Source organism: Aquila chrysaetos, chromosome Z (assembly GCF_900496995.4).
Source record: "Aquila chrysaetos chrysaetos chromosome Z, bAquChr1.4, whole genome shotgun sequence".
Taxonomy (NCBI): Eukaryota; Metazoa; Chordata; class Aves; order Accipitriformes; family Accipitridae; genus Aquila; species Aquila chrysaetos.
In genome coordinates, this window is record NC_044030.1 from 83,808,671 (window position 1) to 83,836,053 (window position 27,383).

General features: G+C 40.7%; 2 protein-coding genes across 10 annotated transcripts in view; one reads left to right on the forward strand and one right to left on the reverse strand.

The window, feature by feature from the left end:
• ST8SIA5 (ST8 alpha-N-acetyl-neuraminide alpha-2,8-sialyltransferase 5) overlaps positions 1-9,036 on the reverse strand; it is an 82,128-nt gene extending 73,092 nt beyond the window's left edge. Inside the window, exons 1-2 of one of the 2 annotated variants that reach the window (XM_030005424.2) lie at positions 8,920-9,036; positions 4,751-4,832 (exon numbers count right to left, since the gene is read on the reverse strand). The gene's annotated coding sequence lies outside the window, so the exon portion shown is untranslated. Of the gene's footprint in view, positions 1-1,053; positions 1,148-4,750; positions 4,833-8,919 lie in introns of those variants that run through there. The other variant, XM_030005425.2, reaches the window with a different exon arrangement.
• Positions 9,037-9,077: 41 nt separating this feature from the next.
• The window catches only part of LOC115337264 (elongation factor 2-like), a 30,128-nt gene continuing 11,822 nt past the window's right edge, over positions 9,078-27,383 (forward strand). For 3 of the 8 annotated variants that reach the window (XM_030005407.1, XM_030005409.1, XM_030005411.1), the window contains exons 1-14: positions 14,070-14,196; positions 14,352-14,566; positions 15,249-15,430; positions 15,892-16,103; positions 17,368-17,549; positions 18,526-18,631; positions 19,112-19,225; positions 20,340-20,478; positions 21,859-22,054; positions 22,315-22,573; positions 23,092-23,199; positions 23,645-23,998; positions 24,399-24,581; positions 25,929-26,061. In XM_030005407.1, the coding sequence (XP_029861267.1) occupies positions 14,125-14,196; positions 14,352-14,566; positions 15,249-15,430; positions 15,892-16,103; positions 17,368-17,549; positions 18,526-18,631; positions 19,112-19,225; positions 20,340-20,478; positions 21,859-22,054; positions 22,315-22,573; positions 23,092-23,199; positions 23,645-23,998; positions 24,399-24,581; positions 25,929-26,061 (2,455 nt within the window). In that variant the 5' untranslated portion in view covers positions 14,070-14,124. The other 5 variants (XM_030005415.2, XM_030005412.2, XM_030005413.1 and 2 more) reach the window with 5 other exon arrangements.

The following is a 27,383-nucleotide window of genomic DNA, read 5'->3' on the forward strand; positions in this document are numbered from 1 at the left end:
TGCTAGCAACCTCCCCTGGATGTGACAGAAAGATTCATTATTGCAATCTCTCAACATATTGGTGGATAATGGATACTAGATCCTAGATAAGAGATTTACTTAGAAACAGGAAATAAGATCTTAAATCTCTTTCTTCAAGGGCGGAGCCAATGTCACATTATAGGGTCAGATGCTAAGATACAGGTTCTTTTCTTCTTCCATTCCCATCCACACACTGGATGATCTGCACTGCTATTTAGTTTAATGGGGTTGCGTATGACCTGCAGCCTCAGCAAATGCCCTGATCGCTCATCCCTAAAACTCATGCTCATGCTCAAATGACTGTTAGTTTGATTAACTTGGCAGCATCTGCACAATGCTCAAATACTATTTAGGTAGCACAGGAAAAAACACCCTGCAACCCCAGAGGAGTCAAGTTGAGGCAAATCATATCTGAGTCAGATATAATAGGACATAATTTGACTTCTGATTTGTTTACACTTCTTCACACAGTCAGTTTCCATTATGATCCCTCTTTATTTCCTAATTCTATAATTCCACACCATTCTCTTAACATATGAAACTATTATTAGAGTTAGTTAAATACTCCAAGATTTTTTGGCAGCTATGTTCAGTGCAGGTGTTAACAGCTTGCTAACGCATTTAAAGGAAGCAATCTACAGCACACATGAAGTTCAGCAGCTAATTGCAAGTGATCTTTAGCTTGCAATCCCCCCTCCCACAACTCACATGCATCTTACAGGTGTGCTATACCTGTCTCTGAACTCTCATTTTCTTCCATACAAATGTATTTTACTTTTTAAAAAATCACAATTTGAAAACTAATTCTTTTGTGTTTGGGATTGATTCATAATTCTTAACAAAGCTTTTAGATGAATGCAGATCACTATGGAGCTAGATTTCCTGTAAAGGTTTGCACAAATGTATCGGAAATGTGCTGTAGAGAGAACAGCACATACCATCTGCAAGAAATCCAGCCAGACCAGGAGAGCAGCAACAACCAGATGTTTTCCAACCAAATTGCCCCTTATTTTACTGTGATTACTTATTTACCTTCTACATGTGCTGTGGCTGCCCTCCCATTATGCCAGATTGCCCCTTTCTCTCTGTTTCTCCTCCACTGCCACTTATGGACTCCTGTTTCTTTTGCTCTTTGAATCGCGGGCTGTCCCCCTCTTTCATCTCCCCTAAGCGTCAAGCCAAATCCAGCCTTCACCTCTGCATCACAGAAAGCTTCCACCAATGCTGGGTTTCAGTTTCCTCCTGATGTCAAATTTCAGCCCAGCCCACGAAGCCCACCCCCTGCTTTGGGTCTTGCATCGTGAGCTGGAAAGCCCTCCTATGCTGGAGACTTTGTAAGGGATGTTTGCAGGGAAGCAGCAGTTTTATTTGCTCCGTAGTTTATGTCCTATTTCTTTTGCAGCTTTTCTCTCTTATGTGATAAGAAACAGCTGTTTGTGTTGGGGGAAGCCTCTTTCTTGAGCTAAATCCTTGCCTTTGCTGGAAACAGCTCTTTCAGTTGCTCCAGTGGGGCTGAAATCCCCTGGAGTTAGTAAAACTTCTCTAAGGAGCATTTCTTCTATCAGGCTTCATTTTTGCATCTAAAAGAAGCATTTAGACTGTCTTTGAAGAGGTTTATTTCTCCTAAAATGTGAACAAATCTAAACATAAAATTCTAAATCAATGTAACTTTTTATAGGCATGACTGTTAAAAAGCAAAAAAAGGGCAGAAGACTTATTTCCTGCATAATTTTGAGTTAAATGCTGAATCTACAGGGTAATCCTGCAAATTGTCTCATGAGTAACTTAAACACCAACCTGTTTGGGGCCACTCACATGGGTATAGTGGTAACACAAAATAGGTTAAAATTTGCAGAATCTGGGCTATTAAATTAATAGCTAATTGAGGCCAGGACTGCCTGCTACCGTTTGTTTAACACACAGCACAAAGCGGCTTTCTGCTCCTGCTAAAAGCCTCCAGGTAGATCTCCAGTAAGACTGAACAATAACAACAGATTGCTGATGACATCTGGAGCAATGTCCCTGCCTTATCAACTCACCATCACATTTTACAGCTCAAACCAGGTCTGAAGTTTTAAAGCTGGATAAATGTGCCAGCTTGGTTAGATACACTCATATAGATAGGATAATGGGCACGAACTTACGTTACAAGACTTGTCTATTTCTGGTGCAATTTGCTATCTCTGTAATTATGTGATAACTTATCAGTTTACTTGACATTCCCACTTAAAAAGTGCTTTCCCCAAGCTCTGGGCAACTCATTCTGTTTAAAACACACCACCACTAAAGCTGGACTGTAACACAGTGAAATCAATGACCCCACCATACTCCAAATTTCCCATTGCTAGACTAGAACTCCCAAACCAAATACATTTGCAGGATTCCCTGGGAGAAAAGGAAATAGGAGGGATAAAATATTTCTCTGCCACCCAAGTATGCACTTGATGAAGAGTCGGTGGTCATAAGGAGTTCCCAGCACCCTATGCCCCACAATAAACTCACTTCAGAGCCCTACAGTTTTTGGGAATGTTTCTCAAAATTTCTTATGAAAGAGTTGTTTTTTATCAGAATTGTGAAGGGTTTCTATATATGAGTTTTTACTCCTTACTGTGTTTATACTCAGAGAAATATGACTTCATCCTTTATTTACCACCATCACCACCACCAGGTAACAGTGGGCCAGCAGGAGATGGACAGAAAGGATTATAAACTCCTTAAGGTGACCTTTCTGAATTTTTCAGAATTTTGTTTCCTCCCATAGAAAAGGCAGTAAAAAGGAAAAGGAGAACAATGTTTTCATCAGATTCTGAGGATCAAGGAGAAATCGCAAGTCCAGACTAAATATCTCAAGAGTGATTATTCAGAGAGAGATATCCCTCAAAGAAGCAAAGCAGATTAAAAAACATCAATGTTAAAAATGTTGTAAAGATGTATGCACGGGCTACTGAAGAGATATGGTGCTTATAAGCAGGGACAAGATGAGGTTCTACTGCTTCCAACGGATATTATTACCAACGTAGCAGTTTCCACCGTTACCGTTAGAAAACCTTGCTACCTTTTTTGCTCTGGTTGTGGAGCAGTGGCCTAACTGCAGAGAAAAACATTAAAATATAAAACACAATAGAATTAAAAACTCAGCAGATGGGGAGTGCTAATAGAGCATGCACTTGCTGGGAAAGCAAGATGATGCTGCCATTTTGCTATTAATGTCACAAACGACATTCCCATTAACATTGCCAACTGTGCTCTACTCAACATTTGTGCAGTAAGAGAAAGTATTTTGTCTAGAACACAGCAATGATGACGATGTCCAGTTCATTCAACCAGCATATACAGGTGTCGACAATGGCACTGCAGCAGGGCAGATAAACAATCTGATGAATGCTCTGCATGCAACTGCCAGGTCATATCAGGTGATGCTCACAAGTCACTGCCTGGAGGCACAACTCAGATTCCACTTTATAACAGAATCTGCAATATTTGTTTTGCATCTACTGTGCGTGAGTTCGAGTTAGTTTGCATTACTTTGCATTTTCAGCTTCTGGGGACAAGAGGCAAGAAGAAGATAAGGCAAGGTGAGGCAAAGCAAGAAAAGGAAAGGAAGAAGAGAGAGAGAGGCACGGCTAGTTTTAGGAACATAGTGAACAACTCGGTGTTTCAGCCCTGTTACTTACAGCTGTACTACAACCACACTGCAAAGCTGGCAGATTACAGCCTTGCCCAAATACGTGTCCACAACTTCCTTTCAGCCACTCTGGCAAACACAGCTTCAGGTTGATAACTGTTTGGATGCCACAATGCATCACAGAAAGCCTGCAGTGTAGAAATACCCTTAGCGGTATATACACGGGAAACTTTGTAAGGGGTTAATTTTGCTCTAAGGGATTTTGTGCAGACAGAAATCATAGAGGTCAAAAGCCTAATGGGATTTTTAAAAAGGATTGGACAATGCAAATACCCACAGTTACATTAGAGATAATAGCTGTAGAGATAATAATGATATGTTTTAGGAGACATAACCCCCCCTCCAGCTTCAGAATAGAAGCCAGCCGTTAAACTGCTTATGATTACAGATAAACTTCCGTTCATGGGCTTCTTATTTCAAAACTGCCAAGCGCCCAAGATTTATGCCTTTTTCCTCAGAAGCCGCAAGCAACAGCCTCACTCAGAAACTGTATCGTATGCTGACTTGATACTGAAAGATGATACTGAAACAAATATAACTACCTCTACTTTTTGCTACAACCTCTGGTTACACATGTATCTGAAGCATTTCACTGGATTCCACACAAATGAAGCCCCTGGAGATGTGAAGTTCTCTGTGTTGTCCTACACATGGCTGGCCAAGCACAGTAGAGCAGGATGATAGGAACGCAGGTTTTGCTAACACTTCTGCAACATCATGCCCTGAAGAGTGCACTGGGAAGATTAAACAATAAATAAATTCTGAAATCCGATACTTTTCATGCAGTCACCTCCAAGGCTAGGAAGGAAGCCCTGAGACCAAGCCAACCGCAGCTCAGCATTACTGCAGGGGCACAAAAACTGGCTGAGCACCAGCACTGTCTTCCTCTGGAGCAGCTACTGCTTTAATGTGGGGAGAGTTTCCTTCTCCTGGAATTCCAGCATCCTAAAGTCTCCATTAAGATGATTGAAGTCCAAGCCCCTGTAACCTCTTCTACACTTTTATAAAGACAGTTCAGGCAACTAGTGAGGAAATTTTTCATACCTCTTCTCTGTTTCTTCTGGGGTTCTCTCTGAAGTGGACCTGATCTAATAGGTAGTTTTGAAGATGGAGGAGCACTGTAATCCTAGGCACAAACAGAATAGTTGAATATATATTAGAAGGATGATATTTGCCAGAGAAGACAAGAGAAGGAAAATTCACAGTCAGAGCTGGAATATTATTGCACCATATGCTTTCCAACAGCCAAGCACAACAGGGTCCCTCCACAATCCTTGCCTTACCGCACCCTGTTGTATTTCCACCTGGAAAGACATATGGCAGTGCCTGAGAGAGAAATTCTTCCTTTTTCTTTTTTTTCTGATGCTAATGTAATTTCCCAGCTTTAAAGGAACATTTGATTATGAAACATGCTCAGGCCAAGGATAAAAAAAGTTCCTATCTATTCCCGCTAATGACAAAAACAGGTCCATTGACCTGTTAGCATTATGATCAAATGAAAACATGAAAGAATGTCTTGGATGCTACTCTGTGTCATGCATCACTGACAACATTGCCTGCTCTGCAGAAACCTGATACCTCACAGTTATGTCAGGGACACTAAAGAGTACAAATTTTATTTTTCAGCTCCCAGGGAGCACTGGGGTAGAGAAACATTATAAAAATCATCCTTCTGCTTGTAAAATGAAAAATACTGCTTTGTAAACAACTGACCATGAACAAATGTTCAGCACCACAAGAGGCACTTTTACCCCTGATTACAGTCAGTTTTTATAATGCCATTTTTTACTGTGAACACATTCATCATTATAGTAAACTGCTCATGACTGCTGCTAGATGAAGGAAGAAGTTATATTAGAAGATGGGAGTGCCTGGAAGAATAAGACTACACAAAAAGCTCTTATAACTATCCTATCATCACTCAGATAAGCAGAAATATTTAACAGTAGTGTTATTGAAGCGGTAAAGCTTTTCACCTCCCCACAGTAGCTCTAAGAGAGTTATCTTGGATCACTTCTGCTTGAAGAGGGCTATATTGAGTCACCTTTTCAAAAAAAAAAAATGTGCATAAAGTTTATTATTACAAGCCTCACCATAGTTGTGATATGAGAGGAAGATGGTGAAACACTGGATTTGTTTCATCAGCCTGGATTAATATGATCATTGTGAGGGTTGTTTCACAGCCACCCCCCTTTAGTGAGGGTGCCCTTCCTCCAGCCATCTCACACTACGCCTTAGACCTGTGATACCCATTGCCTCAAAGGGGGACATCTGCCTTGACACGCTGTAGCCAGAGATAAAGTTTGAATGCCCCAGGGAGCTGATCCAACTGGGCTTTGAAGTGTCAACTCCTCCATCCCAGACTTGAAAGCGCTCACAGTGGTCTTACCACTGAAGGTATCTGGCTGTCGGGTCTGGCTCAAGCTGGGAGCTTCCAGTCTTAATCTGTTTGCTTCCTGAGTAATAAAGATCCAGAGATTCCTCAGAGACTTCAAACCCTGTACACGTGGGTTCACTGAGACTGCTCATTCCTGATAGAGCTTCTTGAAATTGTGTTTACTTCCGCATTGGCTTTGCTCAGGGCAGCCTTATTGCATTGCCACTTGGCCTATGCCATTCTTTTAAATCAGTTACAAAACATATCCTGCTCCCAGATAAACAGATGTGACCTTTTCAGTGCAATTCAGCAGATGTTCTCAATGTAGCAAAGTTACCAGAAAGCTGAGTGGTAGCCCTTATTTAATTCACTGCAGAAAATCTGCCTGCATTCTTCCTGAAGCAGAAAAAACATTTCATTCCTTGTACTTTCCCTTCCTTATCATTCTGTTTTACAATCAGAATTGAATGAAGACTACGACTAAATTTTCTTGAAGCCTTGATAAAACATAACTACTTCTACACCCATATCACCATATTCAATATTATAATATAATTTAAAATAATTATACTTATTTATAAGATGTATCATAATAATAAATCAGGATAAGGGAGGGAAGCATTATTAATCTCATTCACAAGCAGGGACCTCGTGAATGGTCAGCACCTGTAAGAAGATTTTTTTGTAGGTAGTGTACAGGCTGAAAGATACTTTGTGTAAGAGTTGTCATTTTTAAATGGAAAGGAGGTCATATAAAAAATAAAATACCCGTGAAGATGGCAAGCCAGTAAACACTGAGAGGGTTTTTTCAGGCAGTATGTTAATTTGGAAACTTTTCAACAGTTCTCTAAGGTTTGTTTTCCTCCACAGATTGGCATAAATTGGAATGCAATTAAAGACAGAGGAAAATAAAGTTAATTTCAATGATATTTATGGGATCATGGCTGAGCACTGGCTGTGCAAAACCGTCCTAAAATTGTGTGTGTGCATGCACACAGGCATGAGAAAAAGCTGAGTTTCTAATCAGCCACCAAGTCTGCAGAAAGAACTCTCCATGTTGACAGAGAACCGTGTGCAGAACTGAAGTTCAGTCTGCGTAAGTAAGTCCATACAAGTTCTGCCCAGCTCTTCAGAACAAAGCAATAGTGCTTTTTCTCTGTTGTGACACAACCAGGTTGATTAAAGGAAGCTGTTTGGTGTCTGCTTCACGACTCCTGGAAGATATGCTAAAAGAAAAATGAGCCTTTGTGTAGAAAAAGCTTGCCAGCGAAGAATCTGGTGAACATTTCTTCTTGTTCAGGGAAAACGGATGAAAAGAACAGCACCTGTAAAGTCACAGGGCCTGAATGGCAAGAAGCTCTCAGCCTTTTTCTTTCTTGGGCAAGTCAAGGACTGTGGTCAAATAGATTATTTTCTTTTGAATACAGGTACTGACAAGGCAGCAAATGCATTGGGCTTTCAGTGTATCCAATGTGAAGTTGCCAAGCATCTGGCCGAAGGTCTGGAGCACTCAGAACTAGCTTTTCCCCTGTTATAGTATCGCTTTGAGGAGTATGGTGCAACTAATACCTGCTCTTTAAGGAGTAATGCCTTTGAGGCAATGTGTAATTCTGAACTCCTGCTGGCCATTTATGACCACTGAAATTGGCCAGAATTTCCTAATCACATTCCCACTTTCTGCTTCTTCCTGAGTGCTTGCTCTTGCTATTTTGATATCTTAAATGTATTTGATTATATTAAACTTTATCTGAATAAAATCCTGCAAGTTCTCCTTGGGCAGAAGCCCTGTTAAAAGTAACAGGACCGTATTTTTCCACTCCTGAGGCTGGAAGTTGTTTCTGAAAAGGACCGTTCATTCTGTACGGCTGATACGGCCATTTATTCCATGCTTTATGTATACTATTATGCTTGCATAATAGCTTGATTTGATATTCTTCTTTTCTGATCTTCAATTCTCAGGAAGTATTACTGTATCAATTTTTCCCCTTAGTTTGATCCCAGAAGTTGGTGCTTTCAGTGAAGACATCACGCGCTGACTCTGTGCTTGACAATTTAATTACCTAATATTTCTAAAAGACGTTTTCGGGCGCGAGTCTGTATCAAGAACGTGAAGCGCTGTTATTACTTTAGCACCTGGCATGACAGCGAGTTATTCTTAAAGGGCGGCGACGCCGTCTTCGCGTTTCAACAGCCAACCGATCAGCCATCTAACCTGTTTTTAAAAGTAACTAATAAGGGGTTGCGGCACCGAGCCTGACTACCTGTTCAAAGCAAACAATCCCACCTGCCGCTCCGCCACGAAGTCATCCTGAGAGGGAGAACCCACGGTCCCGGCAGCAGCAGCAGCAGCGGGGCGGTGAAACACCACAGCCGCCTCGGTCCGCCGCCGCCTTCCCGCCCCGGCGGGTCTCGCTGAGGGGAAGGGACGGGGCTCCACCTAACGTTTCCCTGAGAGCTGACAGAGCCCGTACGACCGACGGGGAATTAGCCTTGATGGCCGCGGTCGGGAGGTTTTTTCACCTCCACGCAGCACGCAGGAACCTGGAGTTCGCGGCCACGGGGCGATCGCGGGAGAATTAGTGAAGCCGGGGACACCATAAGGCTCTGTGGTGGTGGGGGGTGCCCGCACCCGGCCTGTCACCGCCTCCCCGCGCCCTCCAGGGGCTCCCGTCCCCTCCCGGTACCCCGGCAGCCGCCGCCGCTCCTCTGAGGGACGCGGGAGACCCTCGGGGACCGGGCGACGGCTGGGGGTCAATGGCGGCGTTCGGGGGCCGGGCTACCTCTGGGAAAGAGCTCCGGGAAGGAGCGGCCGGCAGGCTGGCAGCGGGCAGCTCACCTCCGGGGAAGGGTCGCAGCGGGAGCAGGCGGCTGCCAAGCGGGGCGGGGACCCCCCCGTCCCCGGCCCCGGGGGGAGGTCGTCCGCCCCTCGGCACACCACGGGCGTCGGCCAAGCTGAGGAGCGCTCGGCGGGAGGGAGCGGAGGGAAGGCGGCGGCGAAGATGCTTGAGCCCGCCAACAGCTGATCTCGGCTCGCTCCCGCCTCCCGCAGCCCGGCTGAGGCGGCGGCGGCGGCAGGTGGGATCCGCAGCCATCGGCCACCATGGTGAGTGCTCCCGCAGGGGCAGGGGAGGCCAGGCAGCGGTGCCTCCCGGGGGGGGGGGGGGGTTGGCCATAACCGCTGACCCACACCGGTGCTCCGAGGCAGCCGGGCTCTGCCAGCGCCTTAACAGAAGGCAGCTGCCGGGAACGGGGCGGCGGGCGCGGCAGCCATCTTTCTCGCCGTGCCTGTCACAGCCCTGCCTGTCAGGAGCAGCGGGCTGGGAAAGGGGTGGCGGGTCAAGAGTAGCCTCGCTGGCCCTCGCCGCAGCGTGATACTTTTCAGGAGTTTCTCTTTATTCTCTCTCAGCCCTGGGGGCTGGCAGAGGAGCGGGGGGGGGAAGGCGGTTCCCGCCCTCCCGGTCCTGACAGGAGTCCGGGGAGGCGGCGGCGCTGAGACGGTTCTGACCGCGTCCCTTTCTGCCCGGCTGTGGGGCTGGGGGACCGCTGAGCTTATTTATTTGTTTTTACCACCACCACCTGCTTTTTTTATTAGAAGGGCGCCGGGTGCACGGGCGGGGAGGGTGGCGTTGTTTCTCTCTTTCTCCTCCTTTTGCAGGTGTGGGGAGTGCACCTTGGCAGTGTAGGTCACGGATGTGAACGTTTCTGTACGTTTTGCCGACCGACGTGTAGTGAATTCAAGTGTAAGCTTTGGGGTTAAACCCTGATCGGCAGTGTTTGTAAGGACAGGAGATAAAAGTATTGCTTCCAATGAGGCGTGGAAAAGGCTGTGTATGTGTGAGAATACATGTATGACACAGTGCTGCACTGCACTAATCTTGAGGAAAGATGGTCTGACCTGAATCAGATCAGCAGTATTTTCTCAGGGAAATCAATCTGTTAGATACACTGCAGGGTGGGTTGTGTTGTTTTGTTTTTAATTTATTTTTGCCCTTAGGAAGCCTGCCCCATTATTTTAAATTATTGCAGTCTGGTAATATGTTTCACCTGGTTTGAGTCTCTTTTTATTCTAGTGAATCAAAATTTACCAGCCTGTTTCTGTGATAAACAGATGCTTGTACATCTTTGCAGTTCTTGATGATTAATGCTATTGGAACCCTTTCCTTTTTCTTTTTTTTTTTTTAACTCTTGTAATATTTCATTGTATAAGTATTATTGTTTACTGAAATAGACATTCCAGTTACCTATGTCAGCTTCAATAAGTGTTTTCATTTTTCTTTGTTTTTAGAATATGTATTTCTGAATTGAAGCTATATAATGGTTCATTACAATACGAATTTGAACATCTTTAAGAGAAGGAGATGCCCTGCAGAAGAGGAAGGCAGTCTACTCTGGAGGCGTTACTGATAGCCAGGGATAAGCAGCACTGCAGTATGGGCTACCCAAATGATGTAATGCAGTAGTTAAAAGGAGCAAGGTCATTGACTGGCTGTAGTGGCCATGAAACTTGAGGGTTTTGGAAAAAGTGATGTTCTGCTTGCAATAAAGCAGTGATCTTTCTCCCTTCTGCAAACACTGGTTTCATCTCCTTCATTTTTTTGCTTGCTGTTGCACACGAAATACCTTAACCCCTCTGCAGCAAGCATTTCATAGCAAGATAACTTTGATCCAGTTGCTGTCTGTCACAGCAGAACAGAAACTCTGTAACAGCTCTTTAATGAAAAAGATTTAAAATTAAAATTGCTATTAATTTTTAATCTGGCTTTGTGTTTTCAGTTGTATTTATGACAAAAAAAAAATTGTGATGCCAGTGCCTCTCTCTCTTGTAGAACAGCACATATGGTAAACTCTGTTTTGGCATTTGTGTAAATAAAGTGGTAAATAAAATGTTTGGAAGTGGATAGCATTTATTAATACATAATCCTGAAGTTCCTGCCAGAAGGCCTGGTAAGACATTAATATTAATGCTTGAATTGAGCTCTTTATATTTTCTAATATACTGTATTTTATTAACAAGCTAATTAGCAGAAACTTAAGAGTAGTTTACCCACTTATATTAACAAGAACAGCTGCTATGATACAACAAAGTGAATTAAAATTGAGCTAGCAGTGTTAAGCTCTTAAAAATACTCATTTAGGCCAAGGGATGAACCAAACAATAATAAAGGATAATAACTTACCTAAACTTGGCTCTCAGTATTAACTTCCTACAGGCTGAAAGCTTCATGCCCAGGCGTATATATTGATGTAGGCCTGGCAAAAAGTACTCATGCAGTAATATCTAAGACACCGGACCTTCAGTTTCTGGGAAGGGATGCTGTCTTGCAGTTGAGAAAAAGGATGGAAAGTTTGAAATAAAAATATATTCGTGTTGTTGGTATTGGCTTGCCATGAGACTTAGCAGAAGCTTCGAGGTCACTTACGGAGGCCTGCCTCTTTACCTCCTTGACTGTGATGACTTCTTTTGAGGTATAATATTGTAGAGCTTTGTGTCCCACAGTCCATCTAATCCCTTAAACCTGGTTGTAGATTTCCCTTGTCCTTTGCCTTACCCCCCACCACCCAGCCCAGTACTGCCTGACCCTGCTCTTCTCTCATTGTGCTTCTCGGCTCTCCTTTTCCATCACCATGACTTGGTGATCCTTTTCTATCTCAAGCCCAAGTTGCTCCAGCTCCGCCACAAAGTAATAGTAATATATTAATGAGTTCTTGAAACACCAAGCAACTAAACCCATAAAACTAACATTTTACATCCATGTCTTGTATAACAGTCGCTCCGTGTATCTGTTTTCATTCTACTTTTGTAGCATAATTATCCCAGCTGGAGAGTAAGGCTCCATTGCTTTTAGGTGCAAATCAAGGTTTTTACAACTCCAATACCATCCTTTCTCAGATTACATGAATAGCTTCAACAGTCCGTAGGAGAACATCCAGTCCTGTCAGAGGAACACATGCATGAAGTTTAAATTTAGAATTAATGTAAATGGACATGTGTATGCTTAAAATATGAGGAAGAAATAAACTGTTATGGTCATCTCTGCTCTTTGCCCCTGAAGAAAACTACAATGTAGCCTGCGTATATAAATGTATTGGAAACTTGGAGACAATGGAAAAAATACAGGTTTCAGTTCAAAATGTGATATCTGTGCTACTTAAATATTTGTCAGAAGTAAATTTCACTTGTTCCATTAAAAAAGTGTATAATTAGCAAATACAAAGAGCGCTAGGTATACATCTCAACACTTAAGTATTTATTTACACTAAGTGTATCTAGCACAGATCTAGCACTATACTTAATTCTTGCTAAAAGTACTGATTTTTTTTTTTAGCACAGCACAATTTACAAACAGGGAAAATGATAAAAGTAGAAAAGTAGTTGTGCTCTTTTTTCTAAATGGAAAAGAAAGAGAAGAAAGAAATATTTCAAGGTCTCAGAAGAAGTATGTAAATTTTGCTGTGAGTGAGACTTTGGATGCCAGGACACCCTAGAACATTCTAGAAAAGAAATATCATTGGTTTTTATTAAACTGAAGAATAACCTAACAGAACAAATTCAGAAATGAAGTGCCTTCATTTGAGGTGGATCACAGACAAACCCGTAAGCATACCCGAAACACTTTTTTGTTTGTACTAAGTTTTCTTCAGCAGAAAAAAAAGGGGGTGGGTTGGTTGTTTTTACCATTGCAGACTTTGGGGTAGGAAAGAAACTATAAATGTAGGGGAGAGTGGGGAAATAATACATTTGGGGGGGAAGAGGCCAGGCTGCTGCTTAGTTTGGATATTTCTCATCTCTAAAAAGAACTTGGCTATTTTAATTAGAAGTATTCCTTTTCTTAATAAGAACCATTTTCTTGAGAAAATGTATAATGAAAAAGTTGAACTGAAGATCCAAAGTTAGTATGCAAATATGCAATAATAAGATATATATATCAGAAGTGTATCTGTTCATGTAAAAAACTCCTGTTTTGTCTCCCACATAAAATTATATTTTGAGCTGGGCCAGGTTGGTTTTTTTTAATTAATATCTTATCCTTGCAAGAAGACAGGTTCCCTGTGTTCAGTTGCACTCATTAAGACTCAGACTGTGTTAGAAACCTTTGTTGGTGTAGCAACAGAAATGCGTGTTTCATTATTTCTGTATCATTTGCAACTCACAGATGAGGAACCTATTTAAGTGTTTCTTATGGTATGTTTTCTTCACTTGAGCAACAAGTATAAACTACTAGTGTGGTATGTGATTTTTGTCTGTGTTTAATATTCCCCATCATTTTTTCCTCCGAATTCGGTCTTTTTCCATGTCCCTATGAAGCACTTCATGCATTAAAGGGATTTGCAAGAATAACCACATTAACTGCACTCCTGTGACCTACAGGTGACTCTCATTACAGAATGAGACAGGCTGAGATTAGTAAGATCTCATCTTCCTTTGCTGTCATGTGTTTAACAGATAATTAACAGGGCTTCTGAGGGTCAAGATTTTTTTTCTGCAAATTGAAGGAGGGGAATTGTTAGCAAGAGATAGAAGAATTATGGAAATTAGAAAAAATTCTTTCTGGGATGTCATTTGTGAGAGGGGCGCTAAAAATTTTGCACTTGGTTAATTAAAGACTTTAAAGAGGTTTTTGACTGAGCTGGACTGCCGGTTTCTAGAGCTGGTATATTGGCTACAAAAGGAGAAGACACCCCCCCGCCTCTTCTGGAAAGCAAGAAGAGTGGCTCACCTGAAAAGCCCTGGGAGATGGAGAGCAGGTGTGGGAGGAAGACCTGGCAAAGTGAGGGGCAGCAGTGGAAGGAGAAGGAGAAGGAGAAGGAGAAGGAGAAGGAGAAGGAGAAGGAGAAGGAGAAGGAGAAGGAGAAGGAGAAGGAGAAGGAGAAGGAGAAGGATGCGTGCGGAAGCTCTGTGGAGACCTGCAGCTTGCAGTTGCGTGCACTAACCCTCCTGTGACATTTGGCAGGGATGAGCTGTTCTGTCTCCGCAGGTGGATTCTTCTTTTTTGCGGTAGTTGACGTTTTGTGAGATGAATTCTGAGCTGTGTTTTAAGTTATGCCTCCACTCTTCGTACTTACAAAAACATGCCAAAAATGTAAACAACTATTTGTAATGCTAAGCTTAAAAGTACGAACTACTTCATTTCATCTTTAGATTGTGTGTGAATTTAATAACAAATAGTAAAACTTTAAAATTTCACATAGACTTTTGCATACTTCAAAAGGAAGCAATAGCTGCTTTTCTTTTTTTTTTTTTTTTTTTTTTTTTTCTCTCTCATCCAGGTGAATTTCACAGTAGACCAGATCCGAGCAATCATGGACAAGAAGTCCAATATTAGGAATATGTCCGTGATTGCTCATGTTGATCATGGCAAATCAACCTTGACAGACTCCTTGGTGTGTAAAGCAGGCATCATTGCTTCAGCCAGAGCCGGAGAAACGCGATTCACAGACACACGGAAAGACGAGCAAGAAAGATGTATCACAATCAAATCTACGTAAGAATTTCTTTGTATCTTTCTTTTTTCTTTCTTTTTAATCTGAAGACAGAGAAATGGTTTGCTCAAACCCTTGCATCTTGTCAGATCTTTTTTAATTTGAGATGTGAATCAAGCTGTGCATTACAGAACAGAAGTTCACAGTCTTCAGAGTGCAATCTGGGCAATATTGGAGTAGAGCTTTTGAGTGATATCTAGCAATCATTCTTACTTGCTTCTCACCATGGAGAAAGATGTTTTCAGAAAGATTCTTAGTAGTAACCTTTGTTTTTATTGGATTGCTTACAGACTAATACCCTGTTCCTTTAAGCCACTGTGGTGGGCTGCATCTTGTTATTATTACCTCTGTTTTTGATGCCTGCAACTGCAAAGTTAACAAGTTGTAAAGTGATTTGGAGCATGACTCTACAAGAGTCTGACAGTGATATTATGCTGTGACTACTATCTTGAGGTGTTGATTTTGAATAAGAATAAAAATTAATTACACCCAAAGCAGAATTTTAGATCCTAAGAACTCTAGAAATTGAAATATTGAAGTCTTCTTGTGGTTTTTCCTTTAAGTACTTCAAGAAATAGTGGCATTGTGGTAGAGCAGGTATAGTTGCCTGACCAGTGCAAATTTTAAAATCATCAAATTATGAAACATTGTTAAGTTATTAAAATGAATTGTCTTCTCTTACAGTGCAATTTCTATGTATTATGAACTCTCAGACAATGACTTGACCTTCATCAAACAGTGCAGGGATGGTTCAGGCTTTCTTATTAACTTAATTGACTCCCCTGGACATGTTGATTTCTCCTCTGAAGTTACAGCAGCTCTCCGTGTCACTGATGGTGCCCTTGTTGTGGTTGACTGTGTTTCAGGTAAGCATGCTCTTGTAATTAGAAAGACCTCAGTGTATTTTATTTTCTTCTTCTCAAGAAAAAAAAACAAAATATTAAGTGATTGAGGGATGAAGCTTCTTTCTCTGAAAGTTTAACTTCTAACGGTATGAATGCTCGTTTGCAGTCTTAGCCCATGGCCTTTGCTATATCTTAGAGGATTATATCCACTTTGTATCCAGCTCGTGGATTGAATATAGAGTAACTGAGGAAAAAAGTCAATTTTTCAGTAAAATCCTAGGGAGTGGAGCTGCTTGTCATTCTTCTCCTCCATCAGTTAGAAAATGGAGCGATACATACAACTGAGTAATGACGGTTTCAGGGAGCACTGAGACTACCAGCAAATTCCCAGTTTGAATTTCCCAGTCACCACTGTACAAAGTAGATTAGAGATCTTGCCCATGTATATAATGCATGTTTTAACTGTGCTTGTATTTTTTAAGGTGTTTGTGTACAGACAGAGACTGTTCTGCGGCAGGCTATTGCGGAACGTATCAAACCAGTACTGATGATGAACAAAATGGATCGTGCTTTGCTGGAATTGCAGCTGGAGCCTGAGGAACTTTACCAGACATTTCAGTGTATTGTGGAAAATGTCAACGTCATCATTTCCACCTATGGAGAGGGTGAAACTGGACCAATGGGTAATATTATGGTAAAGAAAACTTTAAAACTTTGCTGTGGTTGAGATCCTATTTTGGAGAATACCAGCTTTGATATGAAATCATTGCATACATTTATGGCAGTTCAGATCTCTGGCCAACTTGAAGTAGCCGTTCTTCAGTCCCCTTCCACCCCCACTGTTTCATACTTTTTTCTTTTGGTGATATTATTTCAGACCAACCAACTGGGGAGTGAAAGCAAATAGGAGAGAGGAGAGAATTGACAAAGCAGCTCATCCTCTAGTGATACTTTCTCACTAACAAAATGTGTAACATCAAACCAGTTGCTCAGTGTCATTCATGTCAGACTTTTCCCTGGGGCAAACTGCTGAAGGGAAGCTATGATTTGAAATTTAAGGTAAAGGACGAGAAGCTTTCTGTGCCTGACTTTGCTCCTTATGTGACTTACACGACAAGAAACATGGCCTTTCTGCTATTCCTGACTGATAAGACATTGAATTCGCTCTTTTCTGTTCGGAAGATGTAGGTCTCTGTTATTCTACCAGTAATTATATCATAATGTGCTGGATATCTCTGGAACGATGGTTTGAAACTAGAAAGACAAATAGTATTTCCTATATTGCAGCTGAGAATTGTAAAACAAAAAAGCAAAGTCAACTGCAAGTCTTCTCTGGTGGTCCAGCTGTTAGAGTAAGGAATTGTCAGAATCAGGCTGCTTCAGATATTATTTTTTCCACCAAATAGCTGCAAGACAGACCTAGTCACTAGAGTTTTCAGACCTGGTTCCCTTTGTTTAAATATGACAGTCCTATACTAGCTTTCTTATGGCTAAAATTGACTGCAGCTTAATCTAGTTACTGGAACAAAGGACTTGCAGCTAGGATTGTATTCTGATTCTTATATTCCATGAATCTCAGCCATTCTTAAGTCAGACCAGTTTTATCTGTGTGGCAGGAATGAGCCACCTGTATTTTAATTTCGAGAGAAATGTTCTAGAGAAAGTTCACTAACAATTCAGTTAGAGTCATAATACTCCAAATCCTACTTAGCACTTACAAGTATATTTCTGAAGTTTTTATTTTAGCCTTTGTTACAAGTATTTCCACTATGTGGGACAAAGTAAGGTTCTTGCTTCAAAGTAATATTCAATAGACCCGTTTTAGGGGAAATATTTCCTTGTTCTATGTTCCAGAAAATATTTCGCATCTTTACTGATCCTACTTGTCATTGAAAGCAGTTCATACGTTTTACATCAGTGTTTTGTGAAACAGATTCACTTTTTTTCGCCTTTTAAAGATTGATCCAGTTATTGGTACTGTTGGGTTTGGCTCTGGTCTGCATGGCTGGGCATTTACTCTGAAACAGTTTGCTGAGATGTATGTAACCAGATTTGCTGCCAAAGGAGAAAAAGTACAACTCCCTCCAGCTGAACGTTCAAAGAAAGTGGAAGATATGATGAAAAAACTCTGGGGTGATAAGTAAGTAACACAGTATGCATGGAATGAATGTAGATACATGCTAAGATACCACAGTGACTCTCTAAGGATATCAGCGATGGATACCAGTGCATGTTGAGTTTGTGCTTCTGTAAAACCAAGCTTTCATAGGCAGCTTAGAAAGCTAGAGACGTGAGTTTGTAACTCTTACAACAAAAATATTTATGTCTCGGAGAAAGGCAATTGCTTGTAGTGCAGATATGCTATATGTGCCTTCTGCGGTGAGTTCTGATAACCTGCTCCATAAGAGCAGAGAGAGAAGGTTGCCTCTCAGAACTTCAGAACATAAATGCTTTTATTGAACTGCATAGGTAAAATTAATACACAAAACAAGATTATGGACCAAATCCAATCTTTTGATACCAAAGAGTATTTCTGTGAATTTAATGAACCTTAAATTGTATCTCATAAACAATGGAGTTAATTTCCTATTAGATGTGTATACAACTTGCTGTTAACCGAATGCTTTATATATGTGTGAAAGCTCAATATACTTGCTTGTCTTGTGATGCCTTATAATGAATTAACCTACCTTGACTCATTTAGTTCATAGGGTACTCCAAGATTTATCTTGTATGGTATTTAACTTATTTTAGCAAGGCTTTGAAAGACAGTTAAAAGTAACAGGGTGGAGTAAGAGAATTATTGACAACAGGTTTGCTTACAGCACCTAGTTCCCTGTAAAAGCCTAAAAATGCACTTTGAAGTCAGTGGTTTTAAGTGTAGTAAAAAACCTCAAGAACCTAAACAAACAAAAAGCCATCCTTTGCCTCCCCAAACATCTAACAGTTATTGCTACATTGAAACAAGGATTAGCCACTCTTCTGCTATTTTAATCTCTGCTTAAATGTGAAACTTTACAAAGGTTTCTTTTAAAAATAACTAAGCGGAAATTTGCAGGAAAAGTGGATACTCCTCAAGTTCAAACTGGATGAGTAAAAATAAACATCTTCTTTAGATATTTTGATCCAGGAACTGGAAAATTCAGCAAATCAGCCACTAGCCCTGATGGAAAGAAGTTGCCAAGGACATTTTGCCAGCTAGTTCTGGATCCTATCTTTAAGGTAAGGCAATATTTTGTATTGATTTGATTGCAAGGGCATAAGGGGAGACTTTTTTTAGTTTAGCAGGTTAGCTCTTAGGAAAGCCATCCCTCTTGTAAAGTGGGTCCATACTTTCTGTAGAGACTAGAAAAATTCTGCAGTACAAGAACAACGTGCAAAAGGTGGGACAGAAGTAGAAGGCAGCAAATATGAATGGTCTGTTCACTGAAACAACATATTCTGTATATCATTAGATTAAAGATTCATGTGTCTTGTGTGTGAACCTCTTCTGATACGAATTTGGAATTTCCTTTGGAATTAGAAACATTTTATATAATTCATGAATCTTGAGCTGCACGATCCTTGCAAATAGTTTCTCAAAGAAAAGCCAAGAACAGAGAAACGAAAGGGTTTTCAGACATATAACATGTTTAAGATAAATGATAAGCAAAACCTGTCTCTACTATATTACTTACTGTGGTCGGTATAAACTTGTTTCAGATCTTTGATGCCATTATGAATTTTAAGAAGGAAGAGGCAGCCAAGCTGATAGAGAAACTTGATATCAAGCTAGATATTGAAGATAGAGATAAAGAGGGAAAACCCCTTCTTAAGGTAACTTGGCTTTCCTACTTCATTAGAATTTCCAGCGTGGTAGCATTTCTTACCCTTGAGCTGTGTAATGAGAACAGTCTTTTAGGTCTTTCTAAAATCCACAGAAACTTACCTTAATTATCTTTTTATAATCTGGCCAGTGGTTAATTTGTGTGTCAGGAATGTAATGATTTGAAATAAGGTGCTTGGTAATGTATTGCACTGAATTTGCTAGAGAGATATCAGGACTTAAGTCTGTTGCAGCATACAAAAGACACACCTGACTTGATTTAAGAAAAGGGAAAAATCTCAAGGGGTACATGCAATGCTAATACAAAGTGTCTGCTGCCACACATATATGCTGTGGCTGTGTAATCAGAAACATGATTTCTGGTTGGCGCTCACAACTTCCAATACATTCAAGAACACTGCTGAATTCTGGTCAACCTTTTGAAGAGTAATGTGTGAAAGCATGTGACCACTTTCTGTGCAGCACTGAAAGTTAAGAGCAGAGACTTTTAAGAAACTGTCCAGTTCCTGTGCTAATTCGTGTTCTCCTCAGGTATGTTAAAACCCACATGAAAAGGGGGTTCAGGGGATACATGTGGAAACTTCTTGAAATAATCACTGGAGAGGGGAAATCCAACCACATTGCTGTGGCAAATGGCCAGAGACTTAATAAAACATTTGGGTTTATTTTTATCTTCCATATATGGAAGATACAGCTGTAAAATATGACTATCCATGGACCTTTCTCTTTCTACTATTGTAATCTGTTGTCAGCAGCAAAGGACATTCGTGTTTTATTTCAGGACCTTAATATAACCCAGGAATCCTAACCTTTCTGTTGAAACATAGGTCACTAGCCCAAGGAAAAAAAGAATGCAAGGAGTGCTGGTTTTCAGTAATTCAAACACACAGTTATATTCAGATTGCTTATTGTAGGTAAGTATTTTACTCATGGCCTTCAACAAGACTTACATAGTCATAGGGAAATTTTAAATGGCTGTCATGACTTTGTACGTTGCATCCCTACAGGTAGCCTTCCACACGCTACCCAAAAGGTTTATTTGGGGGTCGGTTATTATGTTTGTTGAAACAAGTTTTAATTACAATGTGAATTTTGGGTCCCTAGGCTGTGATGCGCCGCTGGCTGCCTGCTGGAGATGCCTTGCTTCAGATGATCACCATTCACCTACCTTCCCCTGTCACAGCACAAAAATACCACTGTGAACTTCTTTATGAGGGGCCACCTGATGATGAAGCTGCTATGGGTAAAAAAAAATTTCTCAGCTTACCAGGGGCTGTCAAAAATACAGCACCCCTAGTGCACAGATGAGTAGAACTGTCTAAAATGGATCTGGATTAAGTTTATGGGTTATAACAATAATTACTAATTTGGGACTCTGTTGAGCAGGCTATTACAAAAAGTAAGAAAGCAAAGGAAAAGCCTTGGGGTACTACACATAAAACTTGCTTTATGTCCTTATATGCTGGATGCCAATCTGTGTGAAACCGCATTGTGTTTAGTTTAGATTCAGAGAACATGTGGTTGTGATAAGCAGGAGTATGGTATGTACCAGCATTTGGATATACTGTAAGAGATGGATGGAGCAACAAGTTCATTACCCTCATTCTGTCTGCAGCTTTGATTACGGTCTCCTAGTGAATCCTGTGACTTCTTCTCAGTCACAGTCAGAATCATAACAAGATCCTTTATTTTAAAACACTTCTGACATGTCCCCTGGTAGCTGGTGTGTTGTTACTGTTCTCTGATTCACTCTCAACCTTAAAGGTGGATGATGAAAATCTGGTAAAAAATTGAACCATCTCCCAGTTGTCTGAAGGTGTGGCTGAGATCATGACTAGGTAAAGAGCAAATAGCTGAAACTGAATCTAATACAGGGCTGTTCGTCTGGCATTGGTAGGAAGGAGTTAAGTTCTGAAGAATTCATCTGTAATATGATGATTTGTAATATGATCATCAACTATTTTCAAGAGGATCTGCATTTTTTGGATTTGTGTAGATTTGTCACTTCCGTCAGAAATCCACAAATGTTGAAATAAATAAATCATATTTGAAGTAATTTTCAAATCCAGTATTAGCAGAAGAGAAGCTTATCTGTGATGGCACATGTGTTTAATCCTCTAATAAACTGTTAACTCTTTCTCACAAAACCAGAACAGGACCTCTGATTAGAGGTCCTGCTTCTGACCATATCTTCCATATGATCACTGAGGCTGCAAAATTCTAGTGCTGTATTTTGTCTTCTGGATTCTAATGGATTACAGGGGATCTTTAAATGCCCCCTACTCAAAACTTTTCCTGGGACTAGGTCATATTAGTAGACATTTAGTGATACCATGGAACCTGCTACCAGAAGAGGGAAGCTTGAGCAAGCAGGGAGTAAGTACTAACAGATGTCTCAGTATTGAAAGAAACAACAATGGTGATGATTCGTTACCTTAACAAAGAATCTCTGATAGCAACCATAGCTATAATTCATCTGTCCGCACACATTTGTCCTTTAATAACTGAAAAAGAGAGGAGCTGTTAATAAGGTTCACTGAATTTTGGGAATCATAGGGATATAGTTCTAAGTTTTCAAGTCTCACAGAAAATGTGTCTGATGCAGATACATACTTTATTGCAGGTGTCAAAAACTGTGATCCCAAAGGCCCTCTGATGATGTATATTTCCAAAATGGTCCCCACATCGGATAAGGGGCGTTTCTATGCCTTTGGACGAGTCTTCTCTGGTATTGTTTTTACTGGACAGAAAGTTCGAATCATGGGACCAAACTACACACCTGGCAAGAAAGAAGATCTTTACCTAAAACCCATTCAAAGGTAGATGGAAATACTATATTTCTTTTGAATAGCAATGCATGCAAAAACAAATGCTTGCTTTTAGTTTTTGGAATCCTAATGAAACGAAGATTTTATTTCTTTATAAGAGTCCTCTTTTCCTGTTTAATAAAATCAGTAATCCAGAGGGATTATAGGCAAATAGTAGGTAACTTTCCTTTGTGTGAAAAGGCTTAGCTTTTTGGAAATACTGGGGATAAAACAAGTATTCAAGGATTGTTGCTCATCCTCTGTCTTTGTAGAACCATTTTGATGATGGGTCGTTATGTTGAGCCCATTGAGGATGTACCTTGTGGCAACATTGTTGGTCTAGTTGGTGTTGACCAGTTTTTGGTGAAGACGGGTACCATTACCACCTTTGAACATGCCCACAACATGAGAGTGATGAAATTTAGTGTTAGTCCAGTTGTACGTGTTGCTGTTGAAGCAAAAAACCCTGCTGATCTACCAAAACTAGTTGAAGGTCTAAAGCGTCTGGCCAAGTCTGATCCTATGGTTCAGGTGAGTGTTAGCTGTAAGTTTTAGTTTTAGAGCTACTGGTTTGCAGTGCAATACCCAAAGCATTCGACTTTATTCACAGAGCGCTCTTTATGGGATGTAATGGCATGGCTGCAGGCTCAAAACAGTTTTCAGTTGTGATTGATTGTATGAGCTGACACAAGATAAATAGGGATAAGTTCAGTCAGCATTTGAATAGGAAGATCCTGAGGAAAAACACAAACTCTGCAGCAATTAGTGTCAGGTTTTTGAGCAGTACTTTTACCTACACTTTTTTTAATGCTCAAATAGCTCAGTAGGACAGGAGCTATGTTTAATGTGAGAGTACCCAGTTTTGTTGGTGAGGACATTCATTCTGGAGCACTCCTGGAAGCAATATTGAGAAGATAATTTGTTAAATTTTTTAATACTTGGGGTTGAGCAGTTTTGGGATCTGACATTTTTCTGATTTAGTCTGTGTGTGTTTCTGTTAATACTAATAAATTCTTAAAATGTTTACTCCCTACTATTTCCTCTTCTAGTGTATTATTGAAGAGTCTGGTGAACACATCATTGCTGGAGCAGGGGAGCTGCATCTAGAAATTTGCCTTAAAGATCTGGAGGAAGATCATGCTTGTATTCCAATTAAGGTATTCAAGAATTTTTGTGGACTGCAGTATATGGAATATGACTAAACATTAACCTTTGAAAATATCATCTTAATCTGCTGGTGGTGGTTTCCTTAGAGCAACTTCCTTAAAGCCATTTGAAACTTGTTAGGACACCAACCAATTAAGTAATAAAAGGAATTCTCTGTTAGTTCATCAAAAGACCTTAGAATTAAGAGAGAGATGTGAAGAAGATCCAGGGAACAGGAGAACTAACTTGAACTATGATAGTAACCATAGATGTGCTACTGAAAATGTTTCTCTTGATGAAGCTAGCAGAGCATGCCTGGGTGACTGAGTGAACCTGGCATTAACACACTGCCGTAGAAGGAGAAGCCACAGTTTATTGAATGGCATTTGATTGGTATGTGGAAATGATCATCTTTGTACTTGGGGAATTTTTTTTTGTCTTTGATCTATTTGACAGAAATCAGACCCGGTTGTATCTTACCATGAGACAGTTGGTGAAGAGTCAAGCCAGGTGTGCTTATCCAAATCTCCCAACAAACACAACAGGCTGTATGTGAAGGCTCGACCCTTTCCTGATGGCCTGGCAGAGGACGTAGACAAAGGGGAAGTCAGTTCCCGTCAAGAACTGAAACAGCGTGCGCGTTACCTGGCAGAGAAATACGAGTGGGATGTGTCTGAGGCTCGCAAGATTTGGTGCTTTGGACCTGATGGTACCGGTCCAAATATCTTAGTTGACATCACGAAAGGTGTCCAGTATCTAAATGAAATCAAAGACAGTGTTGTTGCTGGTTTCCAGTGGGCTACAAAAGAGGTAAGAGTAGTTCTGTAGTTGTATCTTGTGTTACTGAAACGTATCTGAGCTCTATTCACGTGAAATCTTTAGAAACTCTCGATAACTGATAAGAACAGGGTAGTGGAATTTGTCCCCACTGAAGAACATATGTCACTCAACCTATGTAATGAACACATAGTTGTCTGTGGGTATTTCAGCGTTTGTTCCAAGTGTAAGCTCTCAAATGCTAGAGGAGCACTGGAGTCCTCCCGAGAAGGACTTTGCGATGTGTATGGTGTTCACTGCCTTGGTCCGAACGTAACTCTTCAGCATCAGCATGAGAGACTTCAATCAGGCCAAAATCCTAAGTGAAAGTTCGTATCTTGGAAACTCCTGAGTAGTATCGCACCTTTGTTTTTTCCCCCTTTTAATACTGCAGGGTGTCTTGTGTGAGGAGAACATGAGAGGTGTTCGTTTTGATATCCATGATGTCACTCTGCACGCTGATGCTATTCACCGTGGTGGTGGGCAAATCATTCCTACTGCAAGGAGGGTTCTGTATGCCTCTATTCTTACAGCACAACCCAGGCTTATGGAGCCCATCTATCTGGTAGAAATACAGGTATGCAGCTGGGTATGATATATGAGATCACAGAATCATTTAGGTTGGAAAAGACCCTTGAGATCATCAAGTCCAACCGTTAACCTAACACTGCCAACAACAGAGATGCAACCAATAAATAGATAATCATGTTTCCACATTCTCTTCCAAGAAACCACGATAGCTCTGTTCTATGTCTTTTAGATCAGTGATGCAAAGACTTTGTTTGAGAAGAGGTTTTTCATTCCAAAGTTTGGAAAAGGTTAAATGGAAATAGCAAAATGTAGGTGGGGAGGTGAATTATGCTGTTCTTTATGAATTGCCAGTACCTTTGGGAAACTTATGATTTGGGGGGGGGGGGGGGGTTCCCCTCCTTTCTTTCTGTCACTGTAAACATTCAGGATGTTAGGTTTTAGGATTTAGGTTATCCTAAATAACCAGAAAAAGCAGCAAGGATTTTTAATTTTTTTAAATAAGCTTTTTTTTGAGCTGTTTAAACATTAACTTCCACCCTTTGAATAACTGGATTTTCTTGGTAAATCAAATTCTTCCATGAAAGAGCCTGGAAAATATATTCCACGCTAGAAGTATTTATTTATCACCAAGTACAGCTATTCACATACCAATTTGTCTTAACTGTCTTAAAAGCAATTGGAAGATTTAAAACCTGCTTTAAAAATTAATTCCAGGCTACGGTGCTGGGTAGTGGGCAGGAAATCTACCAGCTCAGTTGCTTGAAAACGTTTTAGCCATGAGGGCTGAAGAAGATGAGTACAAGTAAGGACAAAACAGAAAATGGAGAATTTTTTCACCTCAGTGACTTGTGAGACCTATCGTGACAAAGCAGGGGAGTCTTGCAGCCTTAGTGGTACATTTCTAAGCAAGCGTGTTTTTTTACGTACAGTTTTTATCAGAGTGCTTGTCAGCCATGTTGTAAGTTCTAAGATAAGGTATGGTGAGATTCTGTTTGTATAAAATTTGCATCCTGTAGTAAATGCATTTATTACAAAGCACTAGAGGATTTTGCTTTCTTGTGCCCAAAGATTGCTGAAGGTAATTCACTGAGCATAAGCACTTTTGCTTCACTTTTGTGTATGTAAACTACAATCCTGTACAGTCAGTATATACAGTAATTGAAAACCTCACAGTCATGCGAGGCTGAGAAGGCAGGCAGAGCTTCTGAAAGATGTCTTGGAAATGAGAGCGAAGCCACTTGTTACATATGAGAGAAATTGTACTGAGTGAGGAGCCATCACGAGAAAAAACCTCGGGAGAGCTGTCTAGAGGGATTGTCTAATGCTGCCTGGCTCTTTTAATAACTGGTGATCTCCTCCTTTTATGTAACTTGATAGAAATGTTTTTTTATAGTGCCCAGAACAAGTGGTTGGTGGGATCTATGGTGTGCTGAACAGGAAAAGGGGACATGTTTTTGAAGAATCCCAAGTGGCAGGAACTCCAATGTTTGTGGTCAAGGCTTATCTACCTGTAAATGAGTCATTTGGTAAGATGATGCTTCCTTTGTTACCCGCGTGCTATTAAAGACAGACCTCTGCAGGATCATAGAGACTTATTAGCTCCAAGCTTCTTCCTGTTGTCCCTTTGCATCTTCAGTTCACAACAAACAGTTTACTCTTTTTCTTTTTTTTTTTTTCTTTGTTCTTTTTTTTTTCCCCTGGCAGCCTGCTCCATTGGGCTTTCATGCCAGCAGAGGGTGCCAAAAAGATGTGGCAGCTTCTGCACATTAAGACCTTTCAGTGTACACCAGATTCGGTTTCCATTATTTTAAATCAAGGTCTTCCTTTGAAGCAAGCCTAGAAAAGAAAATTTGATACTTACTTGAATCTTTAAAAGAAGTACAGAGTGCTAGCCTGAGTAGCTTAAATGGCATTACACCCTCTTGCCAATCTGAAGACTACCTTTAAAATAATAATCTGATCCTTCTTATGCTGCCCCTGAAACTCAACTTTTCAGTGTGGTACAGAGCCCTTCCTCTGGTATTGTGGTTTGTTTGTGTGTCCCGTTTCCCTCCTCCCCGTTTAAAAATGCACTTCAAGAGTATCCTGTGACATTGTGACAGAAAGTTTACCAGTTTCATGGGGCACATTTGGAATGCCTTACACGGTAAAACTGTATGAAATGTCGTGTTTTATTTTGGAGGGGGCTTCTTTGCCAAAGTACATTAGTGTGGTAACTGCTAAAATAATCAGTGATGAAATAAGAGATGCTTAACTTTTCAAGTCTAAACTGGCAATTTAACTTAAAAGAACAATTTACACATGTGTTTGTGTGGTATTTTGGGTTTTTTCCCTTCTCCAAGTTTCCACAGAGCTTAAAACAATTTCATAAAGAGACCCATTTTCCAAACACGGAAAAACAAAAAGAAGTGTAAACTTAGACTTGGCAGGACACATATTACACTGGGCTCTCAGTCTCAATTTACATAGCATGTTAACATCCGTATTCTGCAAAACTGCCTTTCTAGTTCCTTGCCAAAGCTGCTGTTGAATCTTGCTAAAACAGCAATCTAAAGAGGTGGGGAAATACCAGTATTCCTATAAACTAGTGGTTAGAAGCTTTTCTACAGCAGCAAAGTCTCAGTTCACAGGCAGCAGCTCTTCACAGGACTGAATGCTTGGGAGAAGGGGATGCCACTGCTATGAAGATGAGGAAAAGGCAAAGGAAGCACCTATGTATCTTCAGTTAAATGTAAAGTTCCTGTACTGTCAAACTAAATGATGCGTTAGCCCGGCATCTTGTTCATGACAGTGACTGAAAGCAAGCACTTAGGGAAGAGAAAGAACAAGGTAAGCTGGTGTAAAACTT